The 27142-nt window shown below is 51.9% G+C and overlaps 1 protein-coding gene and 1 long non-coding RNA gene across 3 annotated transcripts in view; one reads left to right on the top strand and one right to left on the bottom strand.

The window, feature by feature from the left end:
• The window catches only part of LOC114857368 (A disintegrin and metalloproteinase with thrombospondin motifs 20), a 43801-nt gene extending 22990 nt beyond the window's left edge, over positions 1–20811 (top strand). For both annotated transcript variants that reach the window (XM_029153766.3, XM_029153769.3), the window contains exons 16-39: positions 252–347; positions 1506–1672; positions 1774–1903; positions 2435–2561; positions 2643–2853; positions 2928–3092; positions 3206–3373; positions 4019–4138; positions 4256–4366; positions 4822–4986; positions 5859–6128; positions 6521–6682; positions 6852–7028; positions 14041–14208; positions 15144–15317; positions 15751–15921; positions 16040–16240; positions 16320–16449; positions 17127–17221; positions 17652–17746; positions 17818–17951; positions 18676–18767; positions 18863–18967; positions 19136–20811. In XM_029153766.3, the coding sequence (XP_029009599.1) occupies positions 252–347; positions 1506–1672; positions 1774–1903; positions 2435–2561; positions 2643–2853; positions 2928–3092; positions 3206–3373; positions 4019–4138; positions 4256–4366; positions 4822–4986; positions 5859–6128; positions 6521–6682; positions 6852–7028; positions 14041–14208; positions 15144–15317; positions 15751–15921; positions 16040–16240; positions 16320–16449; positions 17127–17221; positions 17652–17746; positions 17818–17951; positions 18676–18767; positions 18863–18967; positions 19136–19225 (3524 nt within the window). In that variant the 3' untranslated portion in view covers positions 19226–20811. The remainder of the gene's footprint in view (positions 1–251; positions 348–1505; positions 1673–1773; positions 1904–2434; positions 2562–2642; positions 2854–2927; positions 3093–3205; positions 3374–4018; positions 4139–4255; positions 4367–4821; positions 4987–5858; positions 6129–6520; positions 6683–6851; positions 7029–14040; positions 14209–15143; positions 15318–15750; positions 15922–16039; positions 16241–16319; positions 16450–17126; positions 17222–17651; positions 17747–17817; positions 17952–18675; positions 18768–18862; positions 18968–19135) is intronic.
• Positions 5195–5716, bottom strand: LOC129604229 (uncharacterized). The gene is made up of 3 exons (XR_008694937.1): positions 5670–5716; positions 5575–5610; positions 5195–5286 (listed from the first exon to the last, which is right to left on the bottom strand). It is a non-coding gene; the product is annotated as an uncharacterized LOC129604229 (long non-coding RNA).
• Positions 20812–27142: the final 6331 nt, after the last annotated feature.

Here is a 27142-nt window from a genome sequence, read left to right as displayed (position 1 = left end):
TCTTATTTCGCTCCCCGCCCCGTCTTCTGTCTGTCTCTGCATTTTTGTTGGTTCACATTGTTCACATCTTTGTTTCTTTATCGTTTTCTGTTAGTTTATCATGGAGCAACAGGCCCAGTGTAGTAATTACAGGCCAAAGTTAGGTCCCTGGAATAATTACATATCATTTCATGGTTGGACCATTGAGACAGGGCCATTTTATTATTTCTTTCTGTTTAATCGTGTCACCCTCTACGTCTCGTCTCTTTCAGGTTATAACACAGTGGTGCGTATCCCAGCTGGAGCCACCAACATTGACATCAAGCAAGTCAGTTACTCCGGAAAGCCAGAAGACGACAACTACCTCGGTCAGTGCTTTAAAACAACACGGCGTCAAATTGCAGGTTTTCCTTGTGAATCGGTGGAAAATGGAAACGTCTATAGACCCTACGTTCATCCATCGTAGCTCGTGGGTCAACGCCATTATCGCCTAACAGCCGTAAACCAGCCGGACCCGCTGACCTAAACCTGTACAGACAGGCTTTTAGGGGAAGAGGAAACGGAGACATGATCCACGGTGTTGTCAAAGTGTTTTCTCAAGGGAAAGGAAACTGTCATTTATGCTGAGTGCATGTGGAGGAAACATGCAGGGGCACCGGTCCGTTCGCTCAGGAGTGCCAGTCTCATGATAAAGATAAATGGGGCAGCAGTAGGTGCTAATTGGAGGCATGTGGAGCCCAGGCCAAATGTAAGTGGATATAGAAGTAGAGGGTTAGATGGACCTACTGGGCTCACGGTGTGTGTCTGCCTCTGACAGCGTACGCACTCGAGTGTGTGTGAGAGCGAGACTCAGACGGAGGAAAAGCAGAGATGCCGTTGCTTGTGTTTTGTAAGGGCGGACGCCGCGTTTCAGATGGTTCAAGTCGGGTTCAAGATGTTTTAAGTTGAACAGTCACAAAGCACATCTGGCAGAGGCTCGTCGCCACACTGCTGTGAGCAGGTCGGGCCCCGCTGTTTATGGGCCGGCAGCGTCTGGGCTGATGTTTGCGATGCCTGGAAAGCTCTGTCCCTCTCACACAGACGTGACTCCCATGTGTCACCATCAAGACCTCGGTGGAATGTGTGGAATTCAAACGTATCTTTTATTTATTGACCTCTCTGACTCACAATGGACAGATGTTTATAATGGGTGTGGTCCTAAGTGGGCTGGGTGCTTATTCCTCCATGACAAATTGCTGCAGCTCCTCTAAATTCTGCGTTTGTCTCCCATGGACGTTAACCTTGATTCTCAATAGCACGGACCTGGGCTTTGAGTTGGCTTTGGTTTCTAGGACCTTGGTCTTGTCCATAAAAAGTCTTGTATCAACTTTAGCAGCAGATTTATTTAGATCATCCGTCAAAATGTCAACATGGTCTTCTTTCCTAATGATCTCATGCGGCTGAAGTTTGAACTCATTGACGCTGGGTTAAACTCGTACCTCCTCTGCCACTGAACAATAAGTGCAAATGACTGTTTCTCATTGCAGCACTATCTGATAGCCAGTCCAACTCCCTCCTAAATGGGAATTTTGTGGTGGCCATGTTCAAAAGGGAAATCACCTTCAAGGGAACTGTCATTGAGTACAGTGGCTCAGACACAAAGGTGGAGCGGATCAACTGCACCGACCGCATCGAGGAGGAGCTCGTTCTGCAGGTGAGACGTCAGCGTTTCCCGCTATTTGCCTTTTCCACTTCGCTTCACTCTCACTCCACACGTCTCTCCGTCTTTTGACTAAGCCTTTCTGACCCTCGTAGGTTCTGTGTGTGGGAAACCTCTACAACCCAGATGTCCGTTACTCCTTCAACATACCAATTGAGGAACACAGGGAGCAGTTTGTGTGGGATCCCTCAGGGCCCTGGCTCGAGTGCAATCGCATTTGTCAGGGTAGGAGTTCAGCTCGGCTTGTTTTTGAATTTCAAAAGGCTCAAAGCTGCTGCTGAAAACCAGGCAGTGCTCATGTATTATATTCCATAAACTGTCTTGATTAACCAGTTGATCGCTTAACAGTTGTTGTCAGACATTTTAGACAAACATATTAAACTACATAAATATTTACCTCCGTATCAATGGATCATCTTCAATTATTTGGTACAAACCAGCTGTTTTTCTTTTGTAAATGCTTCTGTTTCTTTAACTTGGCCAATGTAAAATTGTATTTATAGTAAAATTGTATTTATAAGTAACAGTTTATCTCCCATGGATTTGTGTTACATTGCATTGTGATGCATACTGCACACACATCCTTGGGTTTACTTCCTCCTCTCTCTCTCCTCCTAACCTCAGTGTGCCTTCATTTTACCAGGCCCCCAAACAGCAAACTAGTGAGGCTCCCACTGGGCCCCAGTAAATTGACGATGTTTGCAGGGTCTCAGGAGAACATCCACTTTGCTCATCTTTGTGCGCGTGTTTCTGTAGGTGAGCGGAGGCGAAAGGTCGTGTGCGTGCGTAAGAGCGACCACCTGGAGGTGTCGGAGCAGCGCTGCGAGCGCCTTCCTCATCCCGCCGCCCTCGCAGAGCCCTGCAACCCCGACTGTGAACTCAGGTGCGCGTTAGCAAAGCATGACCCACGACCTCCAGTCCCACGGGGCGCCACGCCGACGGCTCTGCATCCGTTCTAACGCAGGTGGCGCGTGGCCGGGAAGAGCGAGTGTTCCGCCAAGTGCGGGCCCGGCTTCCGCAGCCTGGACGTCCACTGTATGAAGTACAGCCTGGTGAAGAGGCTCAGCGAGAGGATGGAGGCCGGCGCCTGCGCGGACGCCTCGAAGCCTCAGACCAGGGAGCCGTGCCACGGGGACTGCCTGCTGAAGAACTGGCAGTACGGCGCCTGGTCGCAGGTACGGACCGCCCCCGGGCCGCGCGGCGCCCGCGCCGCCGCCTCGTTAAGTAATCGGCCGTCTGCGCTTTGCAGTGCTCACAGACGTGCGGCCGCGGGAGCCGCAGCAGGGAGTCGTACTGCATGAACAACCTGGGCAGGCGGCTGGTGGACGGCGAGTGCAACGAGCACCAGAGGACGCTCACCGAGGCCTGCAACGAGCAGCCGTGCCCGAAGTGGGCCGTCAGCGAGTGGAGCGAGGTGGGCCGAGTGGAAATGAAGCGCGTGAGAGCGCAACGTCGCATGACGCGCACAATGTCCCTGTGAATGACCTCTCCTCCGCCGTTCCCCCCCCCCCCCGTCTCCACCTCCAGTGCCTGGTGACCTGTGGGAAGGGGGTGAGGCACAGGCAGGTGTCCTGCAGGACTGGAGCTGGGGAGAAGCTGGGCGAGCACGTGTGCGACGCGCCCAGCAGACCCCCCGCTGTGGGGAGCTGCGAGCTGCCGCCGTGTGCCTCCTGGCAGGTCGGCGCCTGGGGAGCGGTGAGACCCACGAGCACGCACACGCACACACACAAGTACACACACGCACACACACGCACACACACACGCGCACGCACGCGCGGTCGGGCGGCAGCACCGGGGCCACGTGATGCCGCACGCCGCTCCACGGAGGAAACGGGTTTCACGCGTGCCGCTGGACTCGCGTCTGTGGCTCTGTGTGCGTGTGTGGCCGCAGCCGGAGAACGCGGCGCGGCGAGGGATGTAAGCTGATCTACCAGCGAGCGAGCGAGGGGCGAGCGAGCGAGGAGCTGCCATTTCCTCCGCCGCGCTTTCACTTCGCCCTCATATCCTGTCAGACTCACACACGTCTTATTATGCATTCATGTGTCATTCAAGCACTGTAAAGATTCAGGCCTGTTATTGTTGGGCATGAATGGGCTTCCTCATCCATTCATAGGCTAGTTTACACATGTAAGTCTAATATATTTTATTTACAGAGCTGGAGAATTTGGGCTCATTATAATTTGCAGCTCAAATAAACCTGTGTCACTTCCACCTCAACATCGCCCCATGTTTAAGTTAGGAACTGGGTGAAGGGTCAGATGGGGAGCGTGTGTTTACGTGTGGGGGTCTCGTTCAGGCTGAGCTGGACCTTTACTCTCCGTGTGCGGCTGTGCTTTGCAGTGCGCGGTGACCTGCGGCCACGGCTTCCAGATGAGAGCCGTGCGCTGCGTGCTGGGGAGCTACGGCGCCGCCGTGGACGACAGGGACTGCAACGCTGCCGCCCGACCGCGGGACAGTCAGGTGGGAACCCGACCCCTCGGCGCCGGCGCCGCGAAGCCGGACCGGGCGCTCACTCTGGTGCTTTTGTGTGTGTGTGTGTGTGTGTGTGTGTGTGTGTGTGTGCGTGTGTGTCTGCAGGACTGCGAGGTGCCGGCGTGCCCCTGGGCCTCCGCGGCTCGGAGCACGCCGCAGCCGGACGACGCGGCGGCGCAGCTGCAGGTTCAGTGGCGGTTCGGCTCCTGGACGGCGGTAAGAGACGCTTGATTGGACCAATCCAAGGGCAGTTTGTGTTTATGTGTGCATTTGTTGTCTGTCTGCTGGAGGTTGTGGGGGTTCAGATGGAGCTGAATGCAAGGAAAGCTGCAGCAGTGATGCGTCTCTGGCACATGTGTACAAATAGTCGACTTTATTGTTTGTGCCAACATTCCTTCAGGTGGTACTGTACATAGTCCCTTTAAATCAACGCCAGATTCCGTCTGAACACGACGCCGGCACGAGCACACGCGTCACCATGAGTGTCACCGATATCACGCGCATTAACGGGCCTCTGAGCATCGGATTGCACCGGTTGCCATTTTGGCCCTTGGTGCAATTTCACTCCCAGGGTCTCATGTAGATCTGAACGGAGCTGCACTCCGAGGAAGCGCCCGCCGCCGCGTTGCAGCGTTTCTGACGTTCCGCGTGACGTTCCGCTGTGTCCGCAGTGCTCCGTGTCCTGCGGCCGCGGGAAGCAGGCGCGCTACGTCAGCTGCAGGGACGCCCGCGGAGGCGTGGCCGACGACGCGTCCTGCGCCCACCTGGCCCGGCCGCCCGAGACCTCCGCCTGCTTCAGCCCCTGCGGCCAGTGGCGAGCGGGGGAGTGGTCCCCGGTGAGTGATTGACGCAGAGGTCTGTTACGACAGAATACATGCGTATATAGGCAGGGCACAGGAGAAAGGGTTGACGATGTCACTAAAAGACCAGTGGGACTGTTTAAGTGGTAATGAAGGTGCCAAACATGATTTACTGGTATTTTATTGTGCTCTTTAGTCACTGGATCACATTTACTGACATCCTTCCAAATCTAAAAGCCAAAAGGCTTAACTTCATTAAATTCATGTCACTAAGTTGATTTCTACTTTCTCGTTGTGAAGCAATATGTGAAAGAAAACAGCTGGAAAAAGCTGGAGCTGAATTTGGAACCTGGAGGTGACTTATACTGTATAACTTGGAGCCGACTTAGAACCTGGACCTGACTTAGAACCTGGACCTGACTTAGAACCTGGAGCTTACTTAGAACCTGGAGCTTACTTACTGTAGAACCTGAAGTTGACTTAGAACCCGGACCTGACTTAGAACCTGGACCTGACTTAGAACCTGGACCTGACTTAGAACCTGGAGCTGACTTAGAACCTGGAGCTAACTTACTGTAGAACCTGGAGCTGACTTAGAACTTGGAGCTGACTTAGAACCCGGACCTGACTTAGAACCTGGAGCTGACTTAGAACCTGGAGCTAACTTACTGTAGAACCTGGAGCTGACTTAGAACCTGGAGCTGACTTAGAACCCGGACCTGACTTAGAACCTGGAGCTGACTTATACTGTATAACTTGGAGCCGAACCCGGAGCTTACTCAGAACCCGGACCTGACTTAGAACCCGGACCTGCTGCAGAGGCCTCGTGCTAAAGCGAGTCGGACGGCAGCAGGCCCTCGGGCCGCCCCCCTTCCTCACACCCCTGTGCTCTCTCCTCCGCGGCCCAGTGCTCCGCGACGTGCGGCGTGGGCAGAGCTACCAGACAGGTGGTCTGCTCCAACTACCACCAGCCCGTGGACCAGGCCTTGTGCGACCCGGACGAGCGGCCGGGCGCGGAGCAGGAGTGCGCCGCCGCGCCCTGCTCCTCCGTCTACCAGCGGCAGCGCATCAGCGACCAGCCCTACGGATACCCCCAGGACCCCCGGCATCACCCCGGCCACAGCAGCTGGAACGTGCCCTCTGCAGACAACCAGTGGAGGACCGGACCCTGGGGCTCGGTAGGTCGGACTTACAGCACATGGAGGCACTGCATGTGCATTATTGTAGATCAGATTCACCTTTATTGTCATCACACATTACGCTGGACCTATTATACAATGGGAACTTTGGCATTAGGCTCATTTTTAGCTGTGAAACTCGGCTCAATGTCTGTTGGAGGACAAATGTTCAGGCTCACTGTGCTGTCCTCCCTCCACACAGACCTGAATGCACCCACTCCCACCGACAGTGGGGATGTGTCATTTTAATTGGATGCAGAGTTCACCTACTGCCCTGCTCAAGGCCGCGTTGCAGAAGAACACTTTTTAATGGCGTATCTGGGTTTGGAGCGCTGCATCTTGGTGCCTGCATGTATTTGGGTTGTGACGGGAGCGTTTGCTGGTCTCTCCAGTGTTCCAGCACCTGCGCAGGAGGCTTTCAGAGGCGAGTGGTCGTTTGCCAGGACGCCGACGGGCGGAGCAACAGCTACTGCGACGAGAGAGTCAAACCTGCCGAGTCCAAGAGCTGTGACTCCGGGCCCTGCCCCATGTGGAACTATGGCGTCTGGGGAGAGGTGAGGGGCTGTTTTCACCTGCTCAGAGGAAACCTTACGTTTACAGCACCGTCTGCTTCATCCCCTGCGTCTTTCTCCTATTGCACTGAAGCAGATTAAAGGATGCCCACAGTAATGATGACATTGTGACATTATCATGGGTTTTAAACGGCTCTTGTTTGCCGCTCAGTGCACCCAGACGTGCGGCGGCGGCAGGAGGACTCGCCTGGTGGTCTGCCAGAGGCCCAGCGGCCAGCGGATGAGCGACTACAACTGTGACGTGCTGGACAAGCCGCCCGACGTGGATCGGTGCAGCCCGCGGCCCTGCCCGGGCGCCGCCTCCTGGCGCCAGCGCCCGTGGAAGCCGGTACGATAAAGCTAACGCGCGCGTCACTGTGAGTAGACCTGGCGCGTGCTGAGCGCGCGCGCTGCGTAGCGGGTCCGCTGACGTGGGCCCTGTGGATGTGGAACCTCCGCCGGCCCACCCACACGGGCCTGCAGTGGCATGGTGCTGATTAGAAAGAGGAAAAAAAAGGGAAAATACACAAAAACACAATGCTGCTCCACTTAGGGGATCATTAAACACACATGGGTTTCATTCGGAGCCATGGCTCCAAATTAAACCTATAAATCAGGACAGTGAGTCCAGCAGTTTTACGTATGTACTCTAGAAAGTATTTATTTCATATATGAGGCGTGAAGTAGACTCTTTGTTGTTATTGCTGTATCAGAAGTACACAAGTGTATATTTGTGTATAAGAGTTAATATGATGGCCTTTATTGGACAGCAACAATTATGTATATGTATCTTTGTACAGTATGATTTTTTGTGATTCCTTTTGATGTTTTAATATTTTTGCTGGTGCTCTTAGTCAGACCTCTATCTCTCTATGGGTAAATACAGTTTGTACAGAAGAAAATATTTTAAAATCATATTTCATTCGTATTTTTGATAATGTGTTTTTTAACTGTTAATCGTTCTTGCTTTATATACGGTTGAACTAAGAAAGTTACGAGTACTTTACCTGCGTATTGTTACATTCAGTCAAGCTATTGCTTAAATGAACCAGTGGTACGGAGGCGAGCCGTACCGTCGTATCTGTGAAGAGAAGTCGGTCTCAGATTCAGTCTGTTACACACAGGTACATGAACCAAACTGCATCAGTACGTGTGATGGTCTGCTTCTCATTATAATAAGGTGCTTTCGAATTAAGATAAGATTTTTATCATGTCTTCAGGTTTAAAATGAATTAATTTATTCTGCATCAGTGCAGCTTCCTGAACACAGCAAACAAAGTGAGCCTTTTTTTGCAGTTCTTACGTCCATAAAACAAACCTAAGCGAACAGATACCTCTTATTTTGTGTCTTCATTCCTTTGGCAAGTTTTTGTAATTCTGAAGGATGTTTTTTTTTTAATGAATCTTATTTATTTGTTCATAACAGATTAATTGTTGTAGCTTTAAACGTCTGATTTAACGTGAGGTAACGCTTTACTTGAATTATTTGCCATCGCCCTCGCGTCCCCAGAACAAATGTGACAGCGACCCAGTGTAAGCACCACTAAAGTGCAGCGTGGAGACAACAAACACGAGCTGACACCGTTTCCAAAATCCTATTTATTAAAGAGCCATTTCTAAATAAGCCATAATCATTAGGTTATCTGTGATGGTCATACATGTCATGCAAGGACCAGCTCAGGACCTTGAGTGGTTTGACCTCTGACCTCGAGGTGCTCTGCAGGACTTACAGGTGACGGCTGTCTTTGCTCTGCTCCTCTTATTTATTTACCTCCCTATTTCTTCCTAAAAAAGGGTCTGTTTCAGTTTTTTCTTTTTTTTTTATGATCATCTGATAAATCTGCACTGACCGGTCATTTACATGCGAGCTAGCGAGTGCCTTGTTACGTTAATCCTGTATTTCTGATGCTTTATCTCAAGGTTGAAGTGACCAAAGGATCAACTTGTCTAAATTTTAAAGTTTAGTAAGGTTTTCATTTATACAGCTATACGTTAATCATGGATCATTTTACTGACCACTGCTACACCATAAAATTACATACTGTCATGTAGGGCATCGCCGTGTGGAGCTTTGTGACACACTAATTACTAACTAATTACTGATTTCAGGGCGCAAAGTCTCATTTAAGGTCCTTTTTAAAGATGCCTAAGTTGTAGAGTTAAAATATTCCACAACAAAAGCTCCTCAGCCAGTTGCAGTGGGCTGCTCCACTCGACTCCACTTCACTTTGATTCGTTCATGTTTTTTTTTTGCTATTTCTTTCGTTCACATGCAAAATTACATACAAATGTTTAATAAACGTTTTTTTCATCATTTCATTTTCATTTTCATAAAGACAATTAAAAAGGAATAACTGTGAAATACGTGTTGTTTCTCAATGCAGAACATTAATGACAAACTAAACGCAGGGATGTTCCTTTGGCAAATAGTCACTTCTTTGTATTGTACAAATGAATATGAATAATATAACATTTGCTTAGAATACTCCAGTATATCTGCACCATAGTAGCTGTAGTCCCTTACTTTGACTTGTTCCTCATAGTGTAGAAACACGGCAGCCATTTTCTTTTTAAACTCTTAAAGCAGTTATTTTATAATTTCCCTGGAGATAAATATATGCAGGCCAAATCAAAGTCTGCGCTGGCTGCCACATCTGTTCACCATTGAAATAATGGCTCTCTTTGGTGCATTTGGCCCAAAACCAACAGAGAACAACTTTTACAACAACAACAATAGGTTTTACTGGAGGCTGGCAGTGGTTGTTTAGCTGTGGAGGTCCAAAGCCAAGAAGTGATTATTCATTCAGTCGTATATGTACGTACGTTCATAATGTGCTGTTTGCTGCAGAGAAGCTAATTGTAATTATTTTGACTTTCTAAATATTTGAGCAATAATTAATATACTGTAGCACAGTGTAAAAAAATGTGCCCTTTACAGTTAAATATTGTCCCCATTAATATCTTAAAGCTGTAAAATGTATTATTCCAGAGACATCACAAGGGCATGTTCATCAGGTTATTTAATAATAATTAATATTTCATATTTCTCAAAACATCAACTCGCCAAAACACACTCAGAAAAAAGACACAAAAGAATTACAATATTTATTGCACAGAATAGAAATAGGACATGTGTATCGGGAACTCTGAGGAATGTAAACATCACTAATGATAATTACCTCGAGAGCAGCGTCGTTGTCCAACGTGCAAGCAGCAGCCCGTGAGCTGTGAGCGATCAGGCGACCGCCGAGGCACCGCTTGAGTCATTTATGCCCGTGTGTAGCTAATGAAAACACAGCGCTTCCTGTGGGGAGTTCTCATGGAGCGGAGCTAAGTGCAGTGTCTGTGAGCTAATCATGCTGTTGAAATGAAATGAAAGCCACATGCACTGACATACGTGACTCCGGCCCGAGGGCAGTGGGCAGGCGCAGCCTCCAAACCTGGCGCCCCGGGGTCAGCCGGTCCTGACATCACTGGGCTTGTGTTTCGTGATCCTGCCCATATGCCAGTCGCATGTGACTGGAGCATGGCTTCAATTTACATCTGAGACGGAAGATAATGTTTCGTTTCTGCCTTTGTCAAAAGCAAAACAGCTCAGTTGATGATTGGCTGCTTAAAAGTCAAGTAACTATGACCGGCATATGCAGACAGCCCAGATGTCATGAGATGTTATTGGAAATTCCAAATATTTGGATCAGATTGTGGCTTTTACACGGAGACAGTCTTTTAACATGTTGCACATTGTATTATGGATATTTTCTGCTGGCAACTTGCACAAACAACAGCTAAAGTACAATCTTGATTTTCCATCTGCAAGAATGAAAGCTGGCTCCAAACCACAGTGAACACGGCATAAATTCAGAGGAGACCATGTAGTCGAGGTCCAGTAGATGAAGAGCATGGAAGCGTTTAGGGCCATTGTACGACAGGGAACAGTGCATGCTTTCCGGCTAATCAGCTAATTGTTTCAGCTCTGCCTCCTATTTCTGACTCCTTCATATCGTGGGAGCTGGTCTCCTTCAGGCCTGTCGGTTCTCTCCTGCCTGCTTCTATTTCATAGCAACTCCACATGTTGGCAGATGTGAGGACGTGTGGGTTCCTCAGTTGCTTCTTTTCAAATGTTACACTAAGTCTCAACCTGTTCTCCAGGTGCTTTTTGTACTGACTCCCTTCTCGCCCTGGTAGTCGTCTGAGCAGCGCTGGCTGTTTAAGCTCAACGTCTGTTACGGGATAAGCTCCCAGTGGAATGTTTAGACAGACGCAACGACTCAGCTGTTTTGTCCTGTGCTTTTGACTTATGTTTGCTCGGTCCTGTCTGACGGGTGTTGACTTAAAAAGGAAACTGTTTCGAAGAAACATAGGCCGGTTCCACTGCGTGTTTATGCAGAGGCCAAAGTTATACTTGGAGCTCAGGAGACGCTGCTGGGCTCCAGGAGCTCCTGCGGCCGACGGGAAATGATCTCCACGTCGTGTGATTATCTGCTCCCTGGGATGAATCGAGCGACAGAATCAACCCGTCGTGTCCGCCATTAATTAGCAGGCGGCGCGACTTAATGGGTTGGCTGCGTTAGCGGCGTGTGACACGAGCTCCGTGCATGTGTTTGGAACGCCCGTGCACGTGGATGAAAGCGCTGCTGCTCTTCACATTCCACCACGCGGCTCTTACCAGCTGCTCCGGCATGCGGGGTCTCCTCTGCTTTGAAACCTCCCTGCAAAACAAGACAGACAACACAGAAGCAGCCTGGACGTCCCTTGATCCTCTATCTGCCTGCCTCTTGTCTCCTGCTTTGTCCCGTCTGGACCTTCAGTCTCTCAATCTGTGCCTCAGAGAACAAAAGCGACCCTGATAAAGCTGTAACGTGGCACTCTTTGCTCTATTCTCTGCATAGACGCTGCTTAGCATCAGAAATGAAGCCTCAGCCTAGTTTCAACAATCTGCATCGCGCAGCGTTTAAATCCACACATCCTCTGTCGGCCTCACTTGCAAGTTTGTTCTTGCTCCGCGCCTTTGAAGCCTCTACGTAGCTGAACCCACCATATGCTTGCTGTTACCATTCTGCTGCAGTGTGATCGGAATTTGACCTTGGCTCTCACATTTTAGGATACGGACACCATCCGTGGCGTATTTGTGTAGCTGCTTGTCGTTCAGACTGACTTCATTCCTTCAGAAGAGCAGGATTTGTTTTATGACACAGTTTATTTGTATCAATTCTAGCAAAAAGGTCGATCAAACAATAAAAACACGAAGGTCTTTTTTTATTTTTAAGCCCTTAATGTTTCCAAAACACTCATTTACTGCATTTACCACCAAACAAAAAGATGTCATAGCATAATTATAGTTTTCTCCCAGATCAGCTTTAATTTACTAGCGCGAGTGATCCATTGAACACACATTTACATGAAGCTGTTGGGTTCGGGGTGAAATGGTTTTTGTTGCTGCTTTTACAGCCATGTTGGCTGAGTGACACGTGTGTAAAGTTCCCCCCCGGACGCCCTCAGGCTTTTACTGCCTTACCTGCTCACAGCTAATGTCCAGGTGAGGTCGGAGCATCTGGAAGCTGCTGCCTGACAGACCTAGACAGAGACAAAGGCGCTAAAACACAGCCTCGAATGGCAGTGGGAGGTTGGTGTTAGAAGTCATCCATCTGCATGAAATCACGTTTTGTGGGTGTAATCATAATCAGACATGTACGTGGAAAGCTCCCTTGAGGGTATTTTATTGTTTTATAGCACACAAGAAAGGCACCAATTAGCTGGGTTTGGTTTAGCACTCAATTATATGATTCGTTCCAGATCTGTGTAGCTCCACCGACTCAACAAAGCCCCGCTTGCAGCCGGTTCTTTACAGTCACAGGTCAATGGTGTCCTCCTCTGAAGGTGGACAATCCAAAGCTGTTTGGCTGAAGTTCCGCTCGGCGCCACCTCTATTGTACAGCAGTGAGGCTTGTGATAATCCACATGGTGGATGAATGGATTAAAGCAGATTCGTGTGAAATTAGCAGCCGAGGCAACGTGGGAGGCCAATCTGTGTTAAACAGTGCTAGAAGCAAAGAAGGAGCCCCTCTAGCAAACAGACGTGCGCTGAATAGGAGCTTTACAGTTGCAGGGGCTGGAGGTGCGTGAGTGGAGCCGTCTTACCTGAGTGAGTGAGTGAGTGAGTGAGTGAGTGACGCCGGCAGCTGTGGGTCGGCGCCGTCCGGGTCCCGGGTTCCGTGGCCTCGCGCCGAAGACGTCCTCTGGTCCCACGCGCCGTCCGAGCTCGCCGTTTCCAGCCCTGATGAATGAATGGCTGACGGATGAGGCCGGCGGCGTGGAGGGCGGGGCTCGCGGCCGCCGCCGCCGCCGTCCCTGCGCTGAGACGCAGACGCGCTCCGGCCGCGGGAGCGCAGCCCGTGTGGCTGCGATTTCCGCTCTTCCTCCCTTTTTTTCTTTCTCTCTCTTTTCCCTCTGCTTTTACAGCTTTGAGGAGGGGCTTCCCCCCCGTTTGCACGTCCCTGCTCTCCTCTGAGGTGGAGGGGAGTGCTGTTATCTCTCCACCGTGGGATTGTGCCGTGGCCTTTGATGTCCTGTCAGCTGAGTGTGTGTGTGAGCCCTGTGTTTAAAATGCCTTCATAATTACAGTGTGCAGGATGCGAGCGTGTGCACACACCGCGCTCCCGACCCAGAGCCCGGACGTGTCTCTCTTAAAGAACTGGATCATGGATCACGCTGACTGAAGCTGTGATGCATTCCTAAATTCTTGCTTCAACCATATTCTTCTCTCTGTGGCCCATCATCTTTAACATACAAAATAAATACTGTATGCGTTTGCTGTTACGCAACATTGTGAGATCATAATTAGAGGACAGTGTAGTATTGTGTTTATTACGTGGACTGGAAAATGTGCTAAAACAAACTGTAACCCTTGTGCATTTGAGTCGAGCGCCCGGTTTGAGTGGGGGTGAAATACCGGGCGGCCTAATTGCTCATTTTTCATCAAACGTCTCAGACACAGGCCTTTTTCCGGGCGTCATCAGGGTGTCTGGTTTTTATTCCTCATATTTGTACCTCCTCCTTCCTGGTCGTCTCCTCTCTAGCTGTCCTGAGGTATTTGAAGGTTTCTTATTGGGACCAGATGACGCCCTCGCCTTCGCATGCATCCATGTTTCTCTTCTCTCTGCGCGATGCGTTTTCTCTGTTTACCGGTCGCGTTCCATTAATGTGGGGCTGTTGACAAATGGCTTGTGTGGAGTCCATTCAGGTTTTGTTGCCGAAGCTGGTTTACAGTGAGTCCACTTGGTCATGAAATCCTGCGAAATCCTGCACATGTGGCCCAGAGACGAGAGCACCTTCCAACGCTCGTCTCCTGTGTGTTCCTCCAGTGCTCGGTGACGTGTGGCCGTGGAACCAAGCAGCGGGAGGTCGCCTGTGTTTACCAGAACCTGACCCGGGCGACGGAGGAGCTCTGCGGCCACGAGCCGCGGCCGCGCACGCAGAAGGCCTGTCGCGCCCGGGGGTGCCCCGCCTGGAAAGCCAACCGGTGGAGCGAGGTAGGTTCACGCAAACGCCGGGGGACGACAATACACACAGCGACCGCAACAGCAACATGCGTCACAGTCACGCTGGCAGAACAGCCACTGTGTGTGTTTGAGTCTGGAGATGTTAAAAGTTTCTTAGCCCCATTCTCTAAAACCGCACAAGGTCAACGAAGGCCCATTTGTGCCCCCCCTCCAAGAGCGCGCCCTCCTCCCCTCTCGCTCCCTCGGTATCTGGAAGCAATCATCATCCTCCACATACCACCAGCAACCATGAAATCCTCAACTGGAGCATGGAGACATGTTTTATATCTTAATATCCATGCATGTGACAACTCTGAAGCCTCAGCACCCACTGTTTGAGTTATTCCACAAGCAGCCGGACCCCTCAGTCCCCTCCGATGGACACATGGTGCGGACAGCAGCTCCAACCCGGTGCAATGCAGGAAAAGAAACGTACTGAAACAGTCGCCATTGGAAAGTAGTTTGCTTTCATGACGTCCCTGTGCTAAAGCTTTCTTAGCGTTTAGCGTTGGCTGAAATGAAACTGCTCCAGGTCTCAATTATTAGCTATAAAAACACGTTTTATTTTTGTATTCAAGGGCTTTTATGAGTGTGCAGGTATGCGGCTCCCAGGACATCAAAGGGGCGCGAGACGGGCCTCTGTGTGGCGGCAGACGTGCTGCACAGAGGAGCTCTGGACCGGGTCGAGCTCAGAACGCGGCGCAGGAGCATGACATCAGCATCGCTGGGACTGCGTGTTGTCCAACACTCTCCCAACTCGGCGACTCTGAAACCTTATCTGTTGCAAAACGCCTGTAAAACCTCCACTACTGTTCACGCTGTGTCTGTCAAGAGGCCGTGTTATTTTCCTTCTTCCAGAAGTAGTCTTGGCTCGATTCCCTGTAGAACCCGGCGTTCCCACTCAGTGCCCCGCTTCTGTCTTCCAGTGTTCCGTCACCTGCGACGCGGGGGCTCAGACCCGGCGGGTCTTCTGCCGGCTGAGGGGCGCCGGCCGCGTCGCGGAGGACCTGTGTGACGCCCGGCAGCGCCCGGCCGCCGTCCGAGCCTGTCGGGCTGCAGAGTGCACGCACTTCTCCTGGGTCCCGGGGGAGTGGAGCCGTGTAAGTAGAGACCGGCCGGCTGCTTCTTCCCGTAGGTGCCAGCGCTGCCCTCGCTCTCAGCCGCCGTGCTGAGATCCCCTCTTTCTGGTCTCTGCAGCCGTAAATGAAGGACTTTGGGTTTTAGCGATTAGCATCTGTCTGTCTCCTGCTCAGCGTCTGTTCTGTGTCTTGCTGACTGCCTTTTTCTTGGCTCATGATGGGGGGAAGTAACAGAGGGGCTCCGTGTGGGGACATCACGGAATGTTTGCTATGTTCAGATTCCTGCGTTGGCTTGAGTGCCCACAAGACACTAAAGTGCAGATTTTGACATCTAATTTCAAGAATCTGGTCCATTTATTATCATTATTCCAAACCAGCAGCGGTAGTACCCCCCCCCCCCTGCCGGCCCCACGCTGCGTTCACTGACGGCTCCGTGCCTCCATCTTTCTCGCAGTGCAATGCAACGTGTGGAGACGGCATGAGGAGCAGGAAGGTGGAGTGTTTGGGTCCGGAGCTGACGCCGGTCCAGGAGGAGCACTGCCGGGCGTCGGCCCGGCCTCCGTCGCTGCGGCCCTGCGCGGGGCCTCCCTGCCTCCACCAGTGGATCACAGGGGAGTGGTCGCAGGTAGGAGGGCTTCTACCGCACCTGCACCCGATATCAGCTGATCAGGCAGCAGCTCTCGTCCGTCTGTCCGTGTGTGACTATTGCTGGATGTCCGTGTGTTGATCTCTGTGCGACTCAGTGCTCCGCCAGCTGTGGCGTCGGCTTCCAGCGGCGCGTCGTCTCCTGCTCCGTGACGCCCACCCCCCGGGCCCCGGATCGGAGCGCTGCCCAGTCCTCCCCCAGCGCCCAGTGCGGCGAGCCTCGACCTCCTCGCACCCGGCCCTGCCTCCTCAGGGACTGCTCGCAAGCCGCCTACTGGAAAGTCGGCCCGTGGAGCAAGGTGAAGCGGCGCCGCAGGAATCCTCCGTCAGAGGTGCTTCTGCCACAGATAACCTTGTGCCTGTGTCTGGATCCCCCAGTGCTCGCAGACCTGCGGGGCAGGAGTCATGCAGCGCCGGGTCGACTGCGTGACCTCCAAAGGGCAGACGTCCAAGCACTGCGTCCCGGCGGAGCGGCCCGAGTCCCACGCCGCGTGTCAGGACAGAGAGTGTGAGTGGAGTCGGGCCGTGGGTTCCAGCGCGGAACCCGCAGGTGTTCGACGCAGTGAGCTGTACGGTGAAAAGAGGCCGAGACCGCGTCTGACTGTGTTCACGGGAACCCGACTTTTTGCTTTGTTTTAGCACATTAGGCTGAACAGCGGCTTCCACTTAAAGCCTCTCGGAGCAATGACTTAGTGGAGAAATAAATAGGCCGTCAGCGTTTTTTGACAAGTCGTGATGTGGTGGGTTTGTCAGAACCCCCCGAGGGTCCTTGCAGCCCCCACGGTGCCGTTCGGGCCGGCGCCGGGCCAAAGCTTCAGGTTCGCTCCCCCGTATTTCGCATTTTTTTAGCGCTGGAACACTGGGCTGTTCATTTCCAACTTGGCTTCTGCCAAGTCAGGCACTGGTGAAATTAAAATGAGATGCTCGGGTGACAGCCAGCTCCACTGTCAAGAATTAATGCTAATCAGCTAATCAGCCCGATACGAGCTCTGGGACAAAAGCGCAGGCAACGAAAACTACGAGACATTAGCAGCACGTCTCATTTCAAGCTACAGTTGTTTGCAATCATTTAGACTTTTCTTGATAAAAGCTTTATGGGATCGCTTTGCAGATGTAGAGCAGATTAATAATGTGCTACTTGTTTCCTTCAAATCACTCCTCCTTTGCTTTGGTTCACTCCCAAAGGCCAGATGTTCACTTCCTGTGCAGAGATCCAGCTGCGGCAGGGCGTGAGGATCGACGGCGAGTACTATCTGAAAGTGGGCTCCCGGACCCTGCAGGTGTGTGGCTCCCTCGCTCGCTTCCTCCCTCGCTTCCTCCCTCGCTCGCTTCCTCCCTCGCTCCCTCGCTCCCTCGCTCCCTTGCTCCCGCGCTCGCTCCCTCCCTCGCTTCCTCCCTCGCTCCCTTGCTCCCTTCCTTGCTCCCTCCCTCCCTCGCTCCATCGCTCCATCGCTCCCTCCCTCGCTCCCTCCCTCGCTTCCTCCCTCGCTCCTTCGCTCCCTTGCTCCCGCGCTCGCTCCCTCCCTTGCTCCCTCCCTCGCTCCCTTGCTCCCTTCCTTGCTCCCTCGCTCCCTCCCTCGCTCGCTCCCTCCCTCCCTCGCTCCATCGCTCCCTCCCTCGCTCCCTCCCTCCCTCGCTCCCTCCCTCCCTCGCTCCCTCCCTCCCTCGCCTCCGCGCCCTCACCTGCCGTCTGCATGTGTTCGTCCTCAGATCTACTGCGCCGGGATGCAGACGGACTCCCCCAAAGAGTACGTGACGCTGCGCGGCGCCCAGACGGACAACTTCTCCGAGGTGTACGGCCACCGGTGAGGCCGCCGCCGCTGCAGTGACTGTGCATGAAACATGACGTGGTAGTAAAGCGTTGCCGTCGTTCCAGGCTGCTGAACCCCTTCGAGTGCCCCTACAACGGCAGCCGGAGGCAGGACTGCAACTGCAGGAACGACTACGCGGCGGCAGGATACACGCTCTTCCAGAAAGTCCGCCTGGACCTGAGCTCCCTGAGGATAATGAGTACGTGGCCGCTGTGCGGCGGCTCCGTAGCCGTAGAGGCCGCACGCCGCCGCGTTGTTTTAGCGCCCCCACGCCTCGCTCCTCAGCGCTAATAAGGCGCCCTATAAAAGTCTGGGCTGTCCAGTGTTCTGCATCACACACACACTCACCGCTCTGAAGGCATGATAACGGCCTGTGGCTCAGTGGAAACGGGAGCTGGAGTCACGGAGTGCGTGCACATGCACATAGATGCACAGCGCTGACTGCTCTTTTCTCACGTCTCGCACCCGTGCACGCGGTTGCGGCCGGTTCAAAGATGGAGGTCACTGTCAGACACATGCGCAGACGCGCCGTAATGCAGACACGCCGCTCCGCTTGTCGCGGCAGCCCTCTGACGGCACATGTTCCCACCCTCCCCTCTGCGGCGCGGCCCTCGCTTGGCCTGGGGTGGGGGGGTAATGAGTTCAAGATGGGGGAGGAGCCGCGGAGGCGCTAGCGTCGTTTCAGGGGCTGATGCGAAGGCGCAGCAGAAATGGAAAACGAGAGATGCGTTCAGGGTGATTAGCACAAACGTTATGTTTGATTTGATGTGTGAGCTTCTGCATTAGATCATCAGCTCCGTCACCGGCGCCACCTGAAGCTCCAACACTTGTGGTGAATTGACAGTAAAGACAGTGCACGTCAGCGGGTGGTTTGTCTGGGAGCCGCCGTCCTCACACCATGTTTGCTCCGCTCTCTCCACCAGTCACAGACCTTCACTTCTCCCGGACCCTCCTGGGCCGACCGGTGCCGTTCGCTACAGCAGGAGACTGTTACAGCGCAGCCAAGTGTCCACAGGTCGGTGAAGCCCGCTGGATCAGCCGTTTGTGTGCGGGCCCGCCCCTCATCCACACGTGGATACTGTGTAATACCCGTCTGTTCTGTGTTTTCAGGGCCAGTTCAGCATTAACTTGATCGGCACCGGCCTCAAAGTGTCCGAGGCCACCAAGTGGACGCCTCAGGGCAACTACGTTTCCGTCAAGGTCCACAGATCTGCGGTGAGGAGCTCCTTTTGCGTCCCCCTCTAAATGTTTAGCTCATCGAGTCTTGGCGTTTGCTCTGATTCATGCATGAGGAACCCCCCCCCCTGACATTTGTGGCGCTCGTATTCGCACAAAGCCGCCTTTTGCCCACGCTTTCCTCTCTCGTCCGTCTCTCGCCCGCAGGACGGGACAAGAATCTACGGCCGCTGCGGCGGCTTCTGTGGGACGTGCATTCCGCAGGCGCACAGCGGCCTCCTGCTCCGGGTCCACTGAGGGCCGTGCACGGCGAGACGCGCGGCCGAGGACCATCTAACAGCAGCCGCCCCGCATTAACGCCCCCTCTTCCCCAATGGCAGCTAAAACACAGAGCGCAGCGTCCAGGACGGTGCAGAACCGCCGCCGGCCGACTCGGACCCGGCCTCTTTGCTCGCCAGCAGTGTTGCAATAGCTATTAAACCCATGTGCGGTTGGAAGGTCGCCGCTGTGCAAAGGGAGACACCATTTAACACGGGGACATCAGCTATAGACGCTAACACACCCTTTACCTCGAGAAAAGAAGGCCTCATCCTGAAAAGCAAGGTTTTTGTCTTATTCTGTGAAATGAAAAGTATTCTGTTAAAAACCGGAAACTAATCTCCTTAATGTGTATTAACTTCCACGGTGCATGTACTGTATAATTGTATTCTACTGGCCACATTCAAATGAATGTAACATACTTTACTTATAAACGTGAGCTGGACGGATTCAGCTCCAACGTGTTTTCCAGCCTTGTTGCTCTGTTTTGGAGGTGAGGATTGAGACGTGTGCGATTAGAGCAGCGACTCCTATGGGTCCAGATGTGCCTCATGTCAGATGGACAGTCAGGAGCTGCTCTGTCAGTGATTTGAAGCAAATACTGAACTACTGGAGCTGTGAGGAAAAGCCTGACTCACTTTAACCCTTAGTAGCTGTTTGGATTCAGAACTGTGATGTCGCGCCGTCCATGGAGCCCACTGTAAACATCTGCAACCCCTACCTCTCATAACCCACTCATACTAAGATACTGTATGTGTTGTCATCTGTTTGTGTTTGACCGTATTTATTCTGTTCTGACTTGTAGATAAGTCGTTTTGAAGCACAATGACTGTGTCTGCCATGTTGGCTTCGCTGCAGGAGGTGGTAGCGGTCTAACCACTAACCTTAAATGAAGCCTCTCTTAATGGTGCTGTTGAACTACTGGATTTACCTCCGCGAGAAAGGAGACACAATGCCTCTGCGAGCGATACTCGTCTTAAGTGAGTGGGTTGAGCTCGTTAGCAGACGTAGCATCTCCGTGTGGCGGTCCTTCGAGTATCACCTAACTCCCCATCAACCACTCTCACCAGGACCCCCTCTGACGCTAAGCTTTAACCAAAGTTACCACGTACGTGTAGATTTCTTTTTTTTGCTTTTTAATTAAATAATGGCTCAGTGAGCAGCTAGAAAACCTTTGACTGTCATTCATTTGATGGCGGCCAATTGTGTTATGAGGTCTGTATCAGAAATGTAAAAAATACTTGATGCACTATGTGCCATACATTATGTAGAAATGTAATCCTTTGTTTTTGTAACAGCCGTAAACACATGTAACTTATATATATATATAAATGTGTGTGTGTGTTTTTAATATTGCTACTTGAATCGTAAGCCGTGTGATAATTGAGCATCGGTGCGTGTGCTTTTATTAAGCCTTTATCCAAAGATCCTCTGAGAATCATCTGTACCTAACTGAGCGACTGACTGGTGCTGTGGTTTCTACCTGTGCCACTACTGTGTGTCCTGCTGCGTACGGCATTATCATGTACTAACACCATTGAAACATTAATAAACCACTGACATGATGGTTTCTCTTATTCCACTTTTAGATACTGCATCAGTGCTTTTCGCTTCCTGTGCATATGATTCGTTGAATCCAGTGTTTTATCACCGTAGCGACGGCCTCTCTCGTCTTCTTCTCTGGAGGAAGGGCAGCAGGTGAGCGTGCGGGGCGATTGTGGCTCCATGTGGACTCAGAGGTGCAGCTCGCGCCTCAGCGACTTGACTTTCCGGAGTGCAGTTCACTAAAGAGACACACAAACAGAGCGAATACCTTCTGCCGCTCACGCGCGCACACTTATCTGTGAAGTGTCGACTGCCCAGTGACTCATCAAGTAGCTATGTCCAATCAGACATGAGGTAAGTTCTCAGAAAGCTTTGAAACCTTCACCAAGAAGCGGAAAGTACCCTTCAAGGAATTATGTCACCAAAATGACTGTAATAGAGGTGCAGGTACTTTAGTAAAGGGCAACCCACTTTTCCAGGGCTCATTGCACACGGATAGTTTTGTGCATTAAATGAAAACAGACACTGTGGACCCTCAAGAGCGGCTTTGATTCCTCGCCAGGAGCCCGCCTCGCTTCTCACTATCTAATCTCAGGATTTGGACGGGTCCCATAGCACGACAACAACGCCTGTGCAACGCAGCTTTCCAGTAAAAGCCAAGCTGTGCCGGGGCCCCTGCAGCCTCTGCAGGCTCCGGGCCGGTTCGGGGGAAGGATTCCTGGTCCCGCTGGTCTCGCTGTGCGGATAAAGCAGGCGCGTTTAACGACCGAGCTGAGAAACCTGCACCTACAGTCCTCATAAAGCTCACTAATGATGTTTAGCGTGGAGCAGAGTCTGCTTGGAGGCATTCCAGTGCAGTCTGCAGCTGCAGCCCGCTCTGAAGTGGACACGGCGGAATCCCAGCAAAACACACACCATCACCGCAATCACGCATCGTTTCTGGCTGATAAAGATCTTCAGAACTGAACCATGAACACGTTTTTAATAGTAAAGAGTGTTCCAAACTGAGCGAACAGTGCCCCCTCGTGTGTGACATTGGACATTACATCAGAACTACAACTAATAATAACGATGGTTCCGCTTCAAACACATGGACCAGCTTGAGTTTATTTGGTTTTTAACACGTGCACATGTTTACATTTAAACATGTTGATCTTAATTTCAAATCAAGTGGTGAGTGACATTAATAATATTTGCATGGTAATGTGTAATTGTGCGAAAGTAATGCATAATATTATATATGGGTAAATTAATGTTAAACTCATGTTATCATTCAGTTTATAACTACATTTCTACTGAATGTGCACTCATTCATTCCTAATAGAACTGAACTAGTGTGAAATATAATGGGGTTCCTGTAAAGTGCACTAGACCGTGTCATTCCCAGTAGAACACGTTCGGACCAGTAGATGGTGGTAAAGCTTCAAACACAGTCTTCACTTGAGCAGCACTGATTCTACAGATCTGTGTAGAATCAGTTCCACACAAACATTTCCTGTGTCACGAGTTTGGAGCCTCTGGTTTTGTACCAAAGCCGCTGAGTCCATCGCTTCCCTCAGTTCTAAGTGTGCAGCTGATTGAGTGAGTTCTGCTGCTCGCTGCAGCCGTAGACACCGTATCTGTGCTTCGGCCCTTTTTTGTGTCGGACACAAAGCTGTTTAAAGCACAAGTGGGCACAAACATCCAGTTTCCTACTTCAGTGAACCCTGAAATGGCTTCAACAGCGAAGGTTGGTGCATTAGCAGTAATCTGTCCCACGGAACACACACACACACACACACACACACACACACACACACACACACACACACACACACACACACACACACACTCTTGGCCCGGTGCCTTCTGGGCACTACAGACTGTCCTGCCTGGTTACCAGCACTTCTGAAAATCGCGTCAGCTTTGACTCTAAGTGGCCGAGACTGAATGAGGTCACTGCTAGTTATTGTGTTACATACCTAGAGTGTCCGTTTGGAACAGCTGCATGCGATGTGTGGGGGACTCGGCCCAGAGCTGACCACATATTCACTTCACATGGGTGATTGGTATGCTGTCAAAGACGGGCACGGCCCAACTGGAGGAGGTAAGGGGGGGGGGGGAGTGTTGGACCCCTGGGGTCTGCAAGAATGTGCCAATAGCTCATGTGCACATGTTGAGTGATGAAAAATGGGCTTGCGTTGTCTGATGGCCGAACATGAGTCCGGTGCGAATCACACGTCGAGGAGAGAAGTGAGCAGAACCGTCAGTGAAGGAGAACCCGATCTGCTCACCTCCTAACGGCACCGAGGTATTTCCCAACATTATTGAGCTCAAAGTCCTCTCCTTGTGGCACAAACGCTAATTAGCAGTTAGCGGCACGACCGAGCCTCCACAGACAGCAATTAGCGGCAGTTCCCTCGCTTAAACAGCCATAAAGTGCTGCTGGAGGTCATTTGGGAAACGCACACATCGCGGTGCTGCTGAAAATGCTTTCCCATTGTAAAAGGAACGGCTGGAAAGCGCTGCAGCGTCAGTGAGCGGGGGCCACGGCCCGCGCTGCCAGTGAGACCAGCACACGAGCCTCTGGGCCGGGGGGGGGGGGGGGTCGGAGCGGGGGCTAATTATTTTTAACAGCTGAACGCTGCAATCAAACGGGCTTTCTGGATATTTTTACGCACTGCTGTGACTCCCATCGCCGGCGTTTATTAGAATGAGGCCTTTGTTCTCCCCCTGTAGGTGCATCTGCGATGCGATGACACAGACAACGGAGCCACGAAGGCCGAAAAGCTGCAGCGCCCACGAGGGAACGCGTGTCAGCGTCGCTCACAGCAGCTTCGGCAGACCTTTCCCAGACGTTTCTGTTCTTAAGAAGAAGCAGATTTTTTAGTTGGAGCTAAAGGTCAGATGAAAAAAAAAAGTCCAGCGAACTGATTTCCCTCCATTTCATGATATTAATCCATTATAAAGAGTGACACGTCACGGCGGTTTAGTTGTAAATAAAGGATCAGGCTCCGATCGGCCTCATCCAGCGGTCATGAAACCGTTTGCAGGTGATTCGTGCCTCGTTCTGCACTGATCCACAGCCCTGAGTCGGACTTGGCTTCCATCAATCACAGCTCCTCTGCTCTGCTCTCAGGAACCACGTTTTCCCCGCGCTCAGCTAAATAATGGGTTCTGGTTTCTGTTACTGGGGAGACATGAGGACTGGCCGTCGTCCGTCAGGGGGAGATGCGATGTGCAAAAGAGGAACGGCGAATTCCCGGACGCGTTGTACGAGTGGCACTCACAAAACACGGCTCGCGGTCGTCCGTTTATGTGCGTGAGGACGCGACTGTGTGTCACTCACAACAGAGCTCCACTGCCTCCAGCTGTTCGTCCTTTAAACAGATATCAAAGCCCAACACTGGACCAGTTCAGAACCAGAATAGGCTCAAATGCATGTTTCAGTGTCTTTGACCTTCCTGCTCGGAGCTGATTGAATGGCTGCACTTCCATGTCTGGCTGATGAAGAAGGATACCTAAGGATGTGAATAAGAGAGAGAAACAAAAGGAGACGTTCTGAGGCCGCGAGCGCCGGGCTCCCTGAGCGGCGACGGCAGCCGTTTCTCCACGCGTGCGCTCCATATGGCGCCGCAGCTCAGCGTCTCACACCGGCCGGCTGCCGGCGAGAGGCCTCGTCACCAGACTGTCTGTCACCCGCCATGAGGAGCAGCTCCCACTCTGATTAATTGGCCCAGAAGACACTGTTACATGTGTTATAATTAACTCCTCTGTCTTCATTTGTGATCATATATTACAGAACCAAAGAGCTCCAGAATTCTAATTCTTTAAGTATTTACAAGTTGCACCCACTTCTTGTTGCTTTGCTGTTAATGGTGGTTAAACAGAGATTAATGATGCAACGCCACTTTAAGTGTGACTTCCCCCTCAGAGGTAGTAAAACAGTTAGCTAGCGCTTCCCTTTCCTTTTCGTTCCCGCGTCACCCACTGATCGCGCCGCTTTATCTCGCAAACAGACGCTCCGTCCCGAGCTCTTATCTGGCTCTCGCTCCCGAAGGCCGTTTTTCCAGCGCGCGGCCGGAGCCGAGGCCGAGGCCCCGCGCGGAGGCCGATGCTCCGTCTGGTTCACACCCCTCATCTCCAGCCTTTGTCCCCGCGCGGACGTGCACGAATCCGCACACAAAAAGCCGTGAGGGATCCTTTTCACCGGGAGGAGAAGGACCCGCAGACCCGGACAAAGGCCTCAAACTATCCAAATTATCTCTTCTGGGTGTTCCTCACAAGGTATCGCAACCATCTGGGGGACTCATCTCGAATGCTTCTGCCGCACATGTCAAAGCAGAAACCCTCATTGTTGGCGCACATCACAGGCAGCCGGGACTTTTTTATTTTTTCCTCCTCTTCGGCCAGGTTGTAATTTCGCGTTGGCACACATGCGCCACAGCTCCAAGAATGCTGCAGACATGTTTGATCCCCGTGCGAATGCTGAGTCGCAGCACACAGGATGCTTATTAGAGCCGGGGGTGGAATTTTTGCCTCCGCCTGATTTATATGGGGCGCAGAACCGCGGATGGGCAATTTGGCTGTTACGGGCGCTTTTATTACAGAGCTGTGGCGGGGCTGGAAATGACAGGCCTGCTTCACAGCCCGTGTAGTGGAGTTTACCTGCGCTGCCTTTGTCTACAGCTGATGCCCCTGGAATGTTTGCTGAGGCCCATCGCCAGCAGGAGCTTCACCTGCGTCAATGGATGCGAAGCTTTTGGGGCTCAGGACGTGCGTGACCGCAAATGTGCTTGTTTGCCTTTTTCACAGCTGGAATAAACTGAGCTAACGCGCTGCCTCCACAGCAGCCACGTCTGCTGGCCAGTCAGCGAACGCACCATTAGAGGTTGGAGCGCAAGCCTTACGTGAGCGTGTCTCCAGAACCTCTCTGGCAGCAGATGAGCGTGTTTGTTCTAGCTGCTCTCGATACGGGCCGAACCTTGGTTCTGTGTCTGGACCGGGCCAGTCGTTTTCCTATGCAAAGGTCTGCTGATGGATTTCTGACTCGCACGTCTTTGGAGCTGTAATTGAACGGCTGTTTTAGAACCTCTGGCATCGGCCTGAAGGGTTAATCCAAAACACCTTTCAAAGTCATTTCTCTTCCAGCGTCTTGTTGAAAACATGTGCTTTTGTTACTTTCTGAAAAAATGTACTATTTCCTGGTTTTCTAGTAGACATCATGGAATTTAAATACAAATCAATACAACATATTTTTATTCTTTGTATTTCTGATCGATCCTTCACTTCACAGCTGCGGCCTTGGAGCATTTCTGGTCAAATAAACACTCGCGTGCACTGATTGCGCTGGCTGCTCTGGTGTCTGCGAATCCTGCTGAGACCTGGGAAGTTTTCGGGCCCGGCTGAAAAACAGCGCGTTCAGAGCCAGTCCTCAAATTGCTTGTGAGAAAAGCGTGAAAAAATGTGTGAAGTGTCCAGACGGAGGAGAGGAAAATAAACAGCGCTGGCGCGTGAGCCCAGGATGTGATGTCTCCAATGAGACATTTGAAAGGGATTTAACACCGTTTCATAACGCGGAGCGTTCGCCGGGACCACAACACACACTCTCCAGACATTTTCCAAACTCTCCGACTTTTAAAGGCTATTACTTTGGACAAGTGGTTTTCGGAGTGGTCGTATCTGGGTTTGATTTAGAAGAGTAATTGACCGCAGTGTTCCGTGTTTTCCTTTTCTGAATAAACCGGGGAGTCATTTTTAAGATCCCGCTTTCAACCAGCTCAGGGCTTTCACATCCGATAGAGCCGGGCTGCTTCAGGAATGCTAATAGCTCGTAATCATCTCTGATGAAAAAGGCCACTGACTGACCTCTGAGTTCCTCATTTTGTTTTGCTACTTCCTGTAATAGGGCTGATCTGATTTGACTATAAATACGTACCAGGGATAATTGAGCTTCTTCCTGCACACACGCACTCCGGGATCTAACGGTGAACGCTTCCAGTGTTTCCTCCCCGTCGCGGGGTTCGACCCGGTCCAGTCGTGCGGGACGTGCTCGTATCACGGCGGCCCGACGGGTTTTTTGCCGCAGCCCAGTCTCGCTGCGTCTTAAGAAGCAGCCGTGGCGTGGTTCCGGGGGCGGAGGGCGGCTGCCGCTGCACAAGCCCCGCCGACGGGGCCCAAACCTCAGCCGTGCACGGCGAGCTGGAGCCGAGCGGGGCCCCACGAAGGATGACGTTGGCTTGTAAGTTTTAGGCGACGGCGCTCAGGGGGACTCCATTATGTGGCTGTCACACAGCATTAGGCGGCAGAGCAGCCACTTTCATGTGAGGATTACAATCTACCCATTGGAGATAATAGATATTTGCCTTCGCT

Source organism: Betta splendens, chromosome 6 (genome assembly GCF_900634795.4).
Source record: "Betta splendens chromosome 6, fBetSpl5.4, whole genome shotgun sequence".
In the NCBI taxonomy this organism is placed as follows: Eukaryota; Metazoa; Chordata; class Actinopteri; order Anabantiformes; family Osphronemidae; genus Betta; species Betta splendens.
Note: the sequence above shows the minus strand (reverse complement) of the source record. Positions and strands in the feature narration are given on the sequence as shown.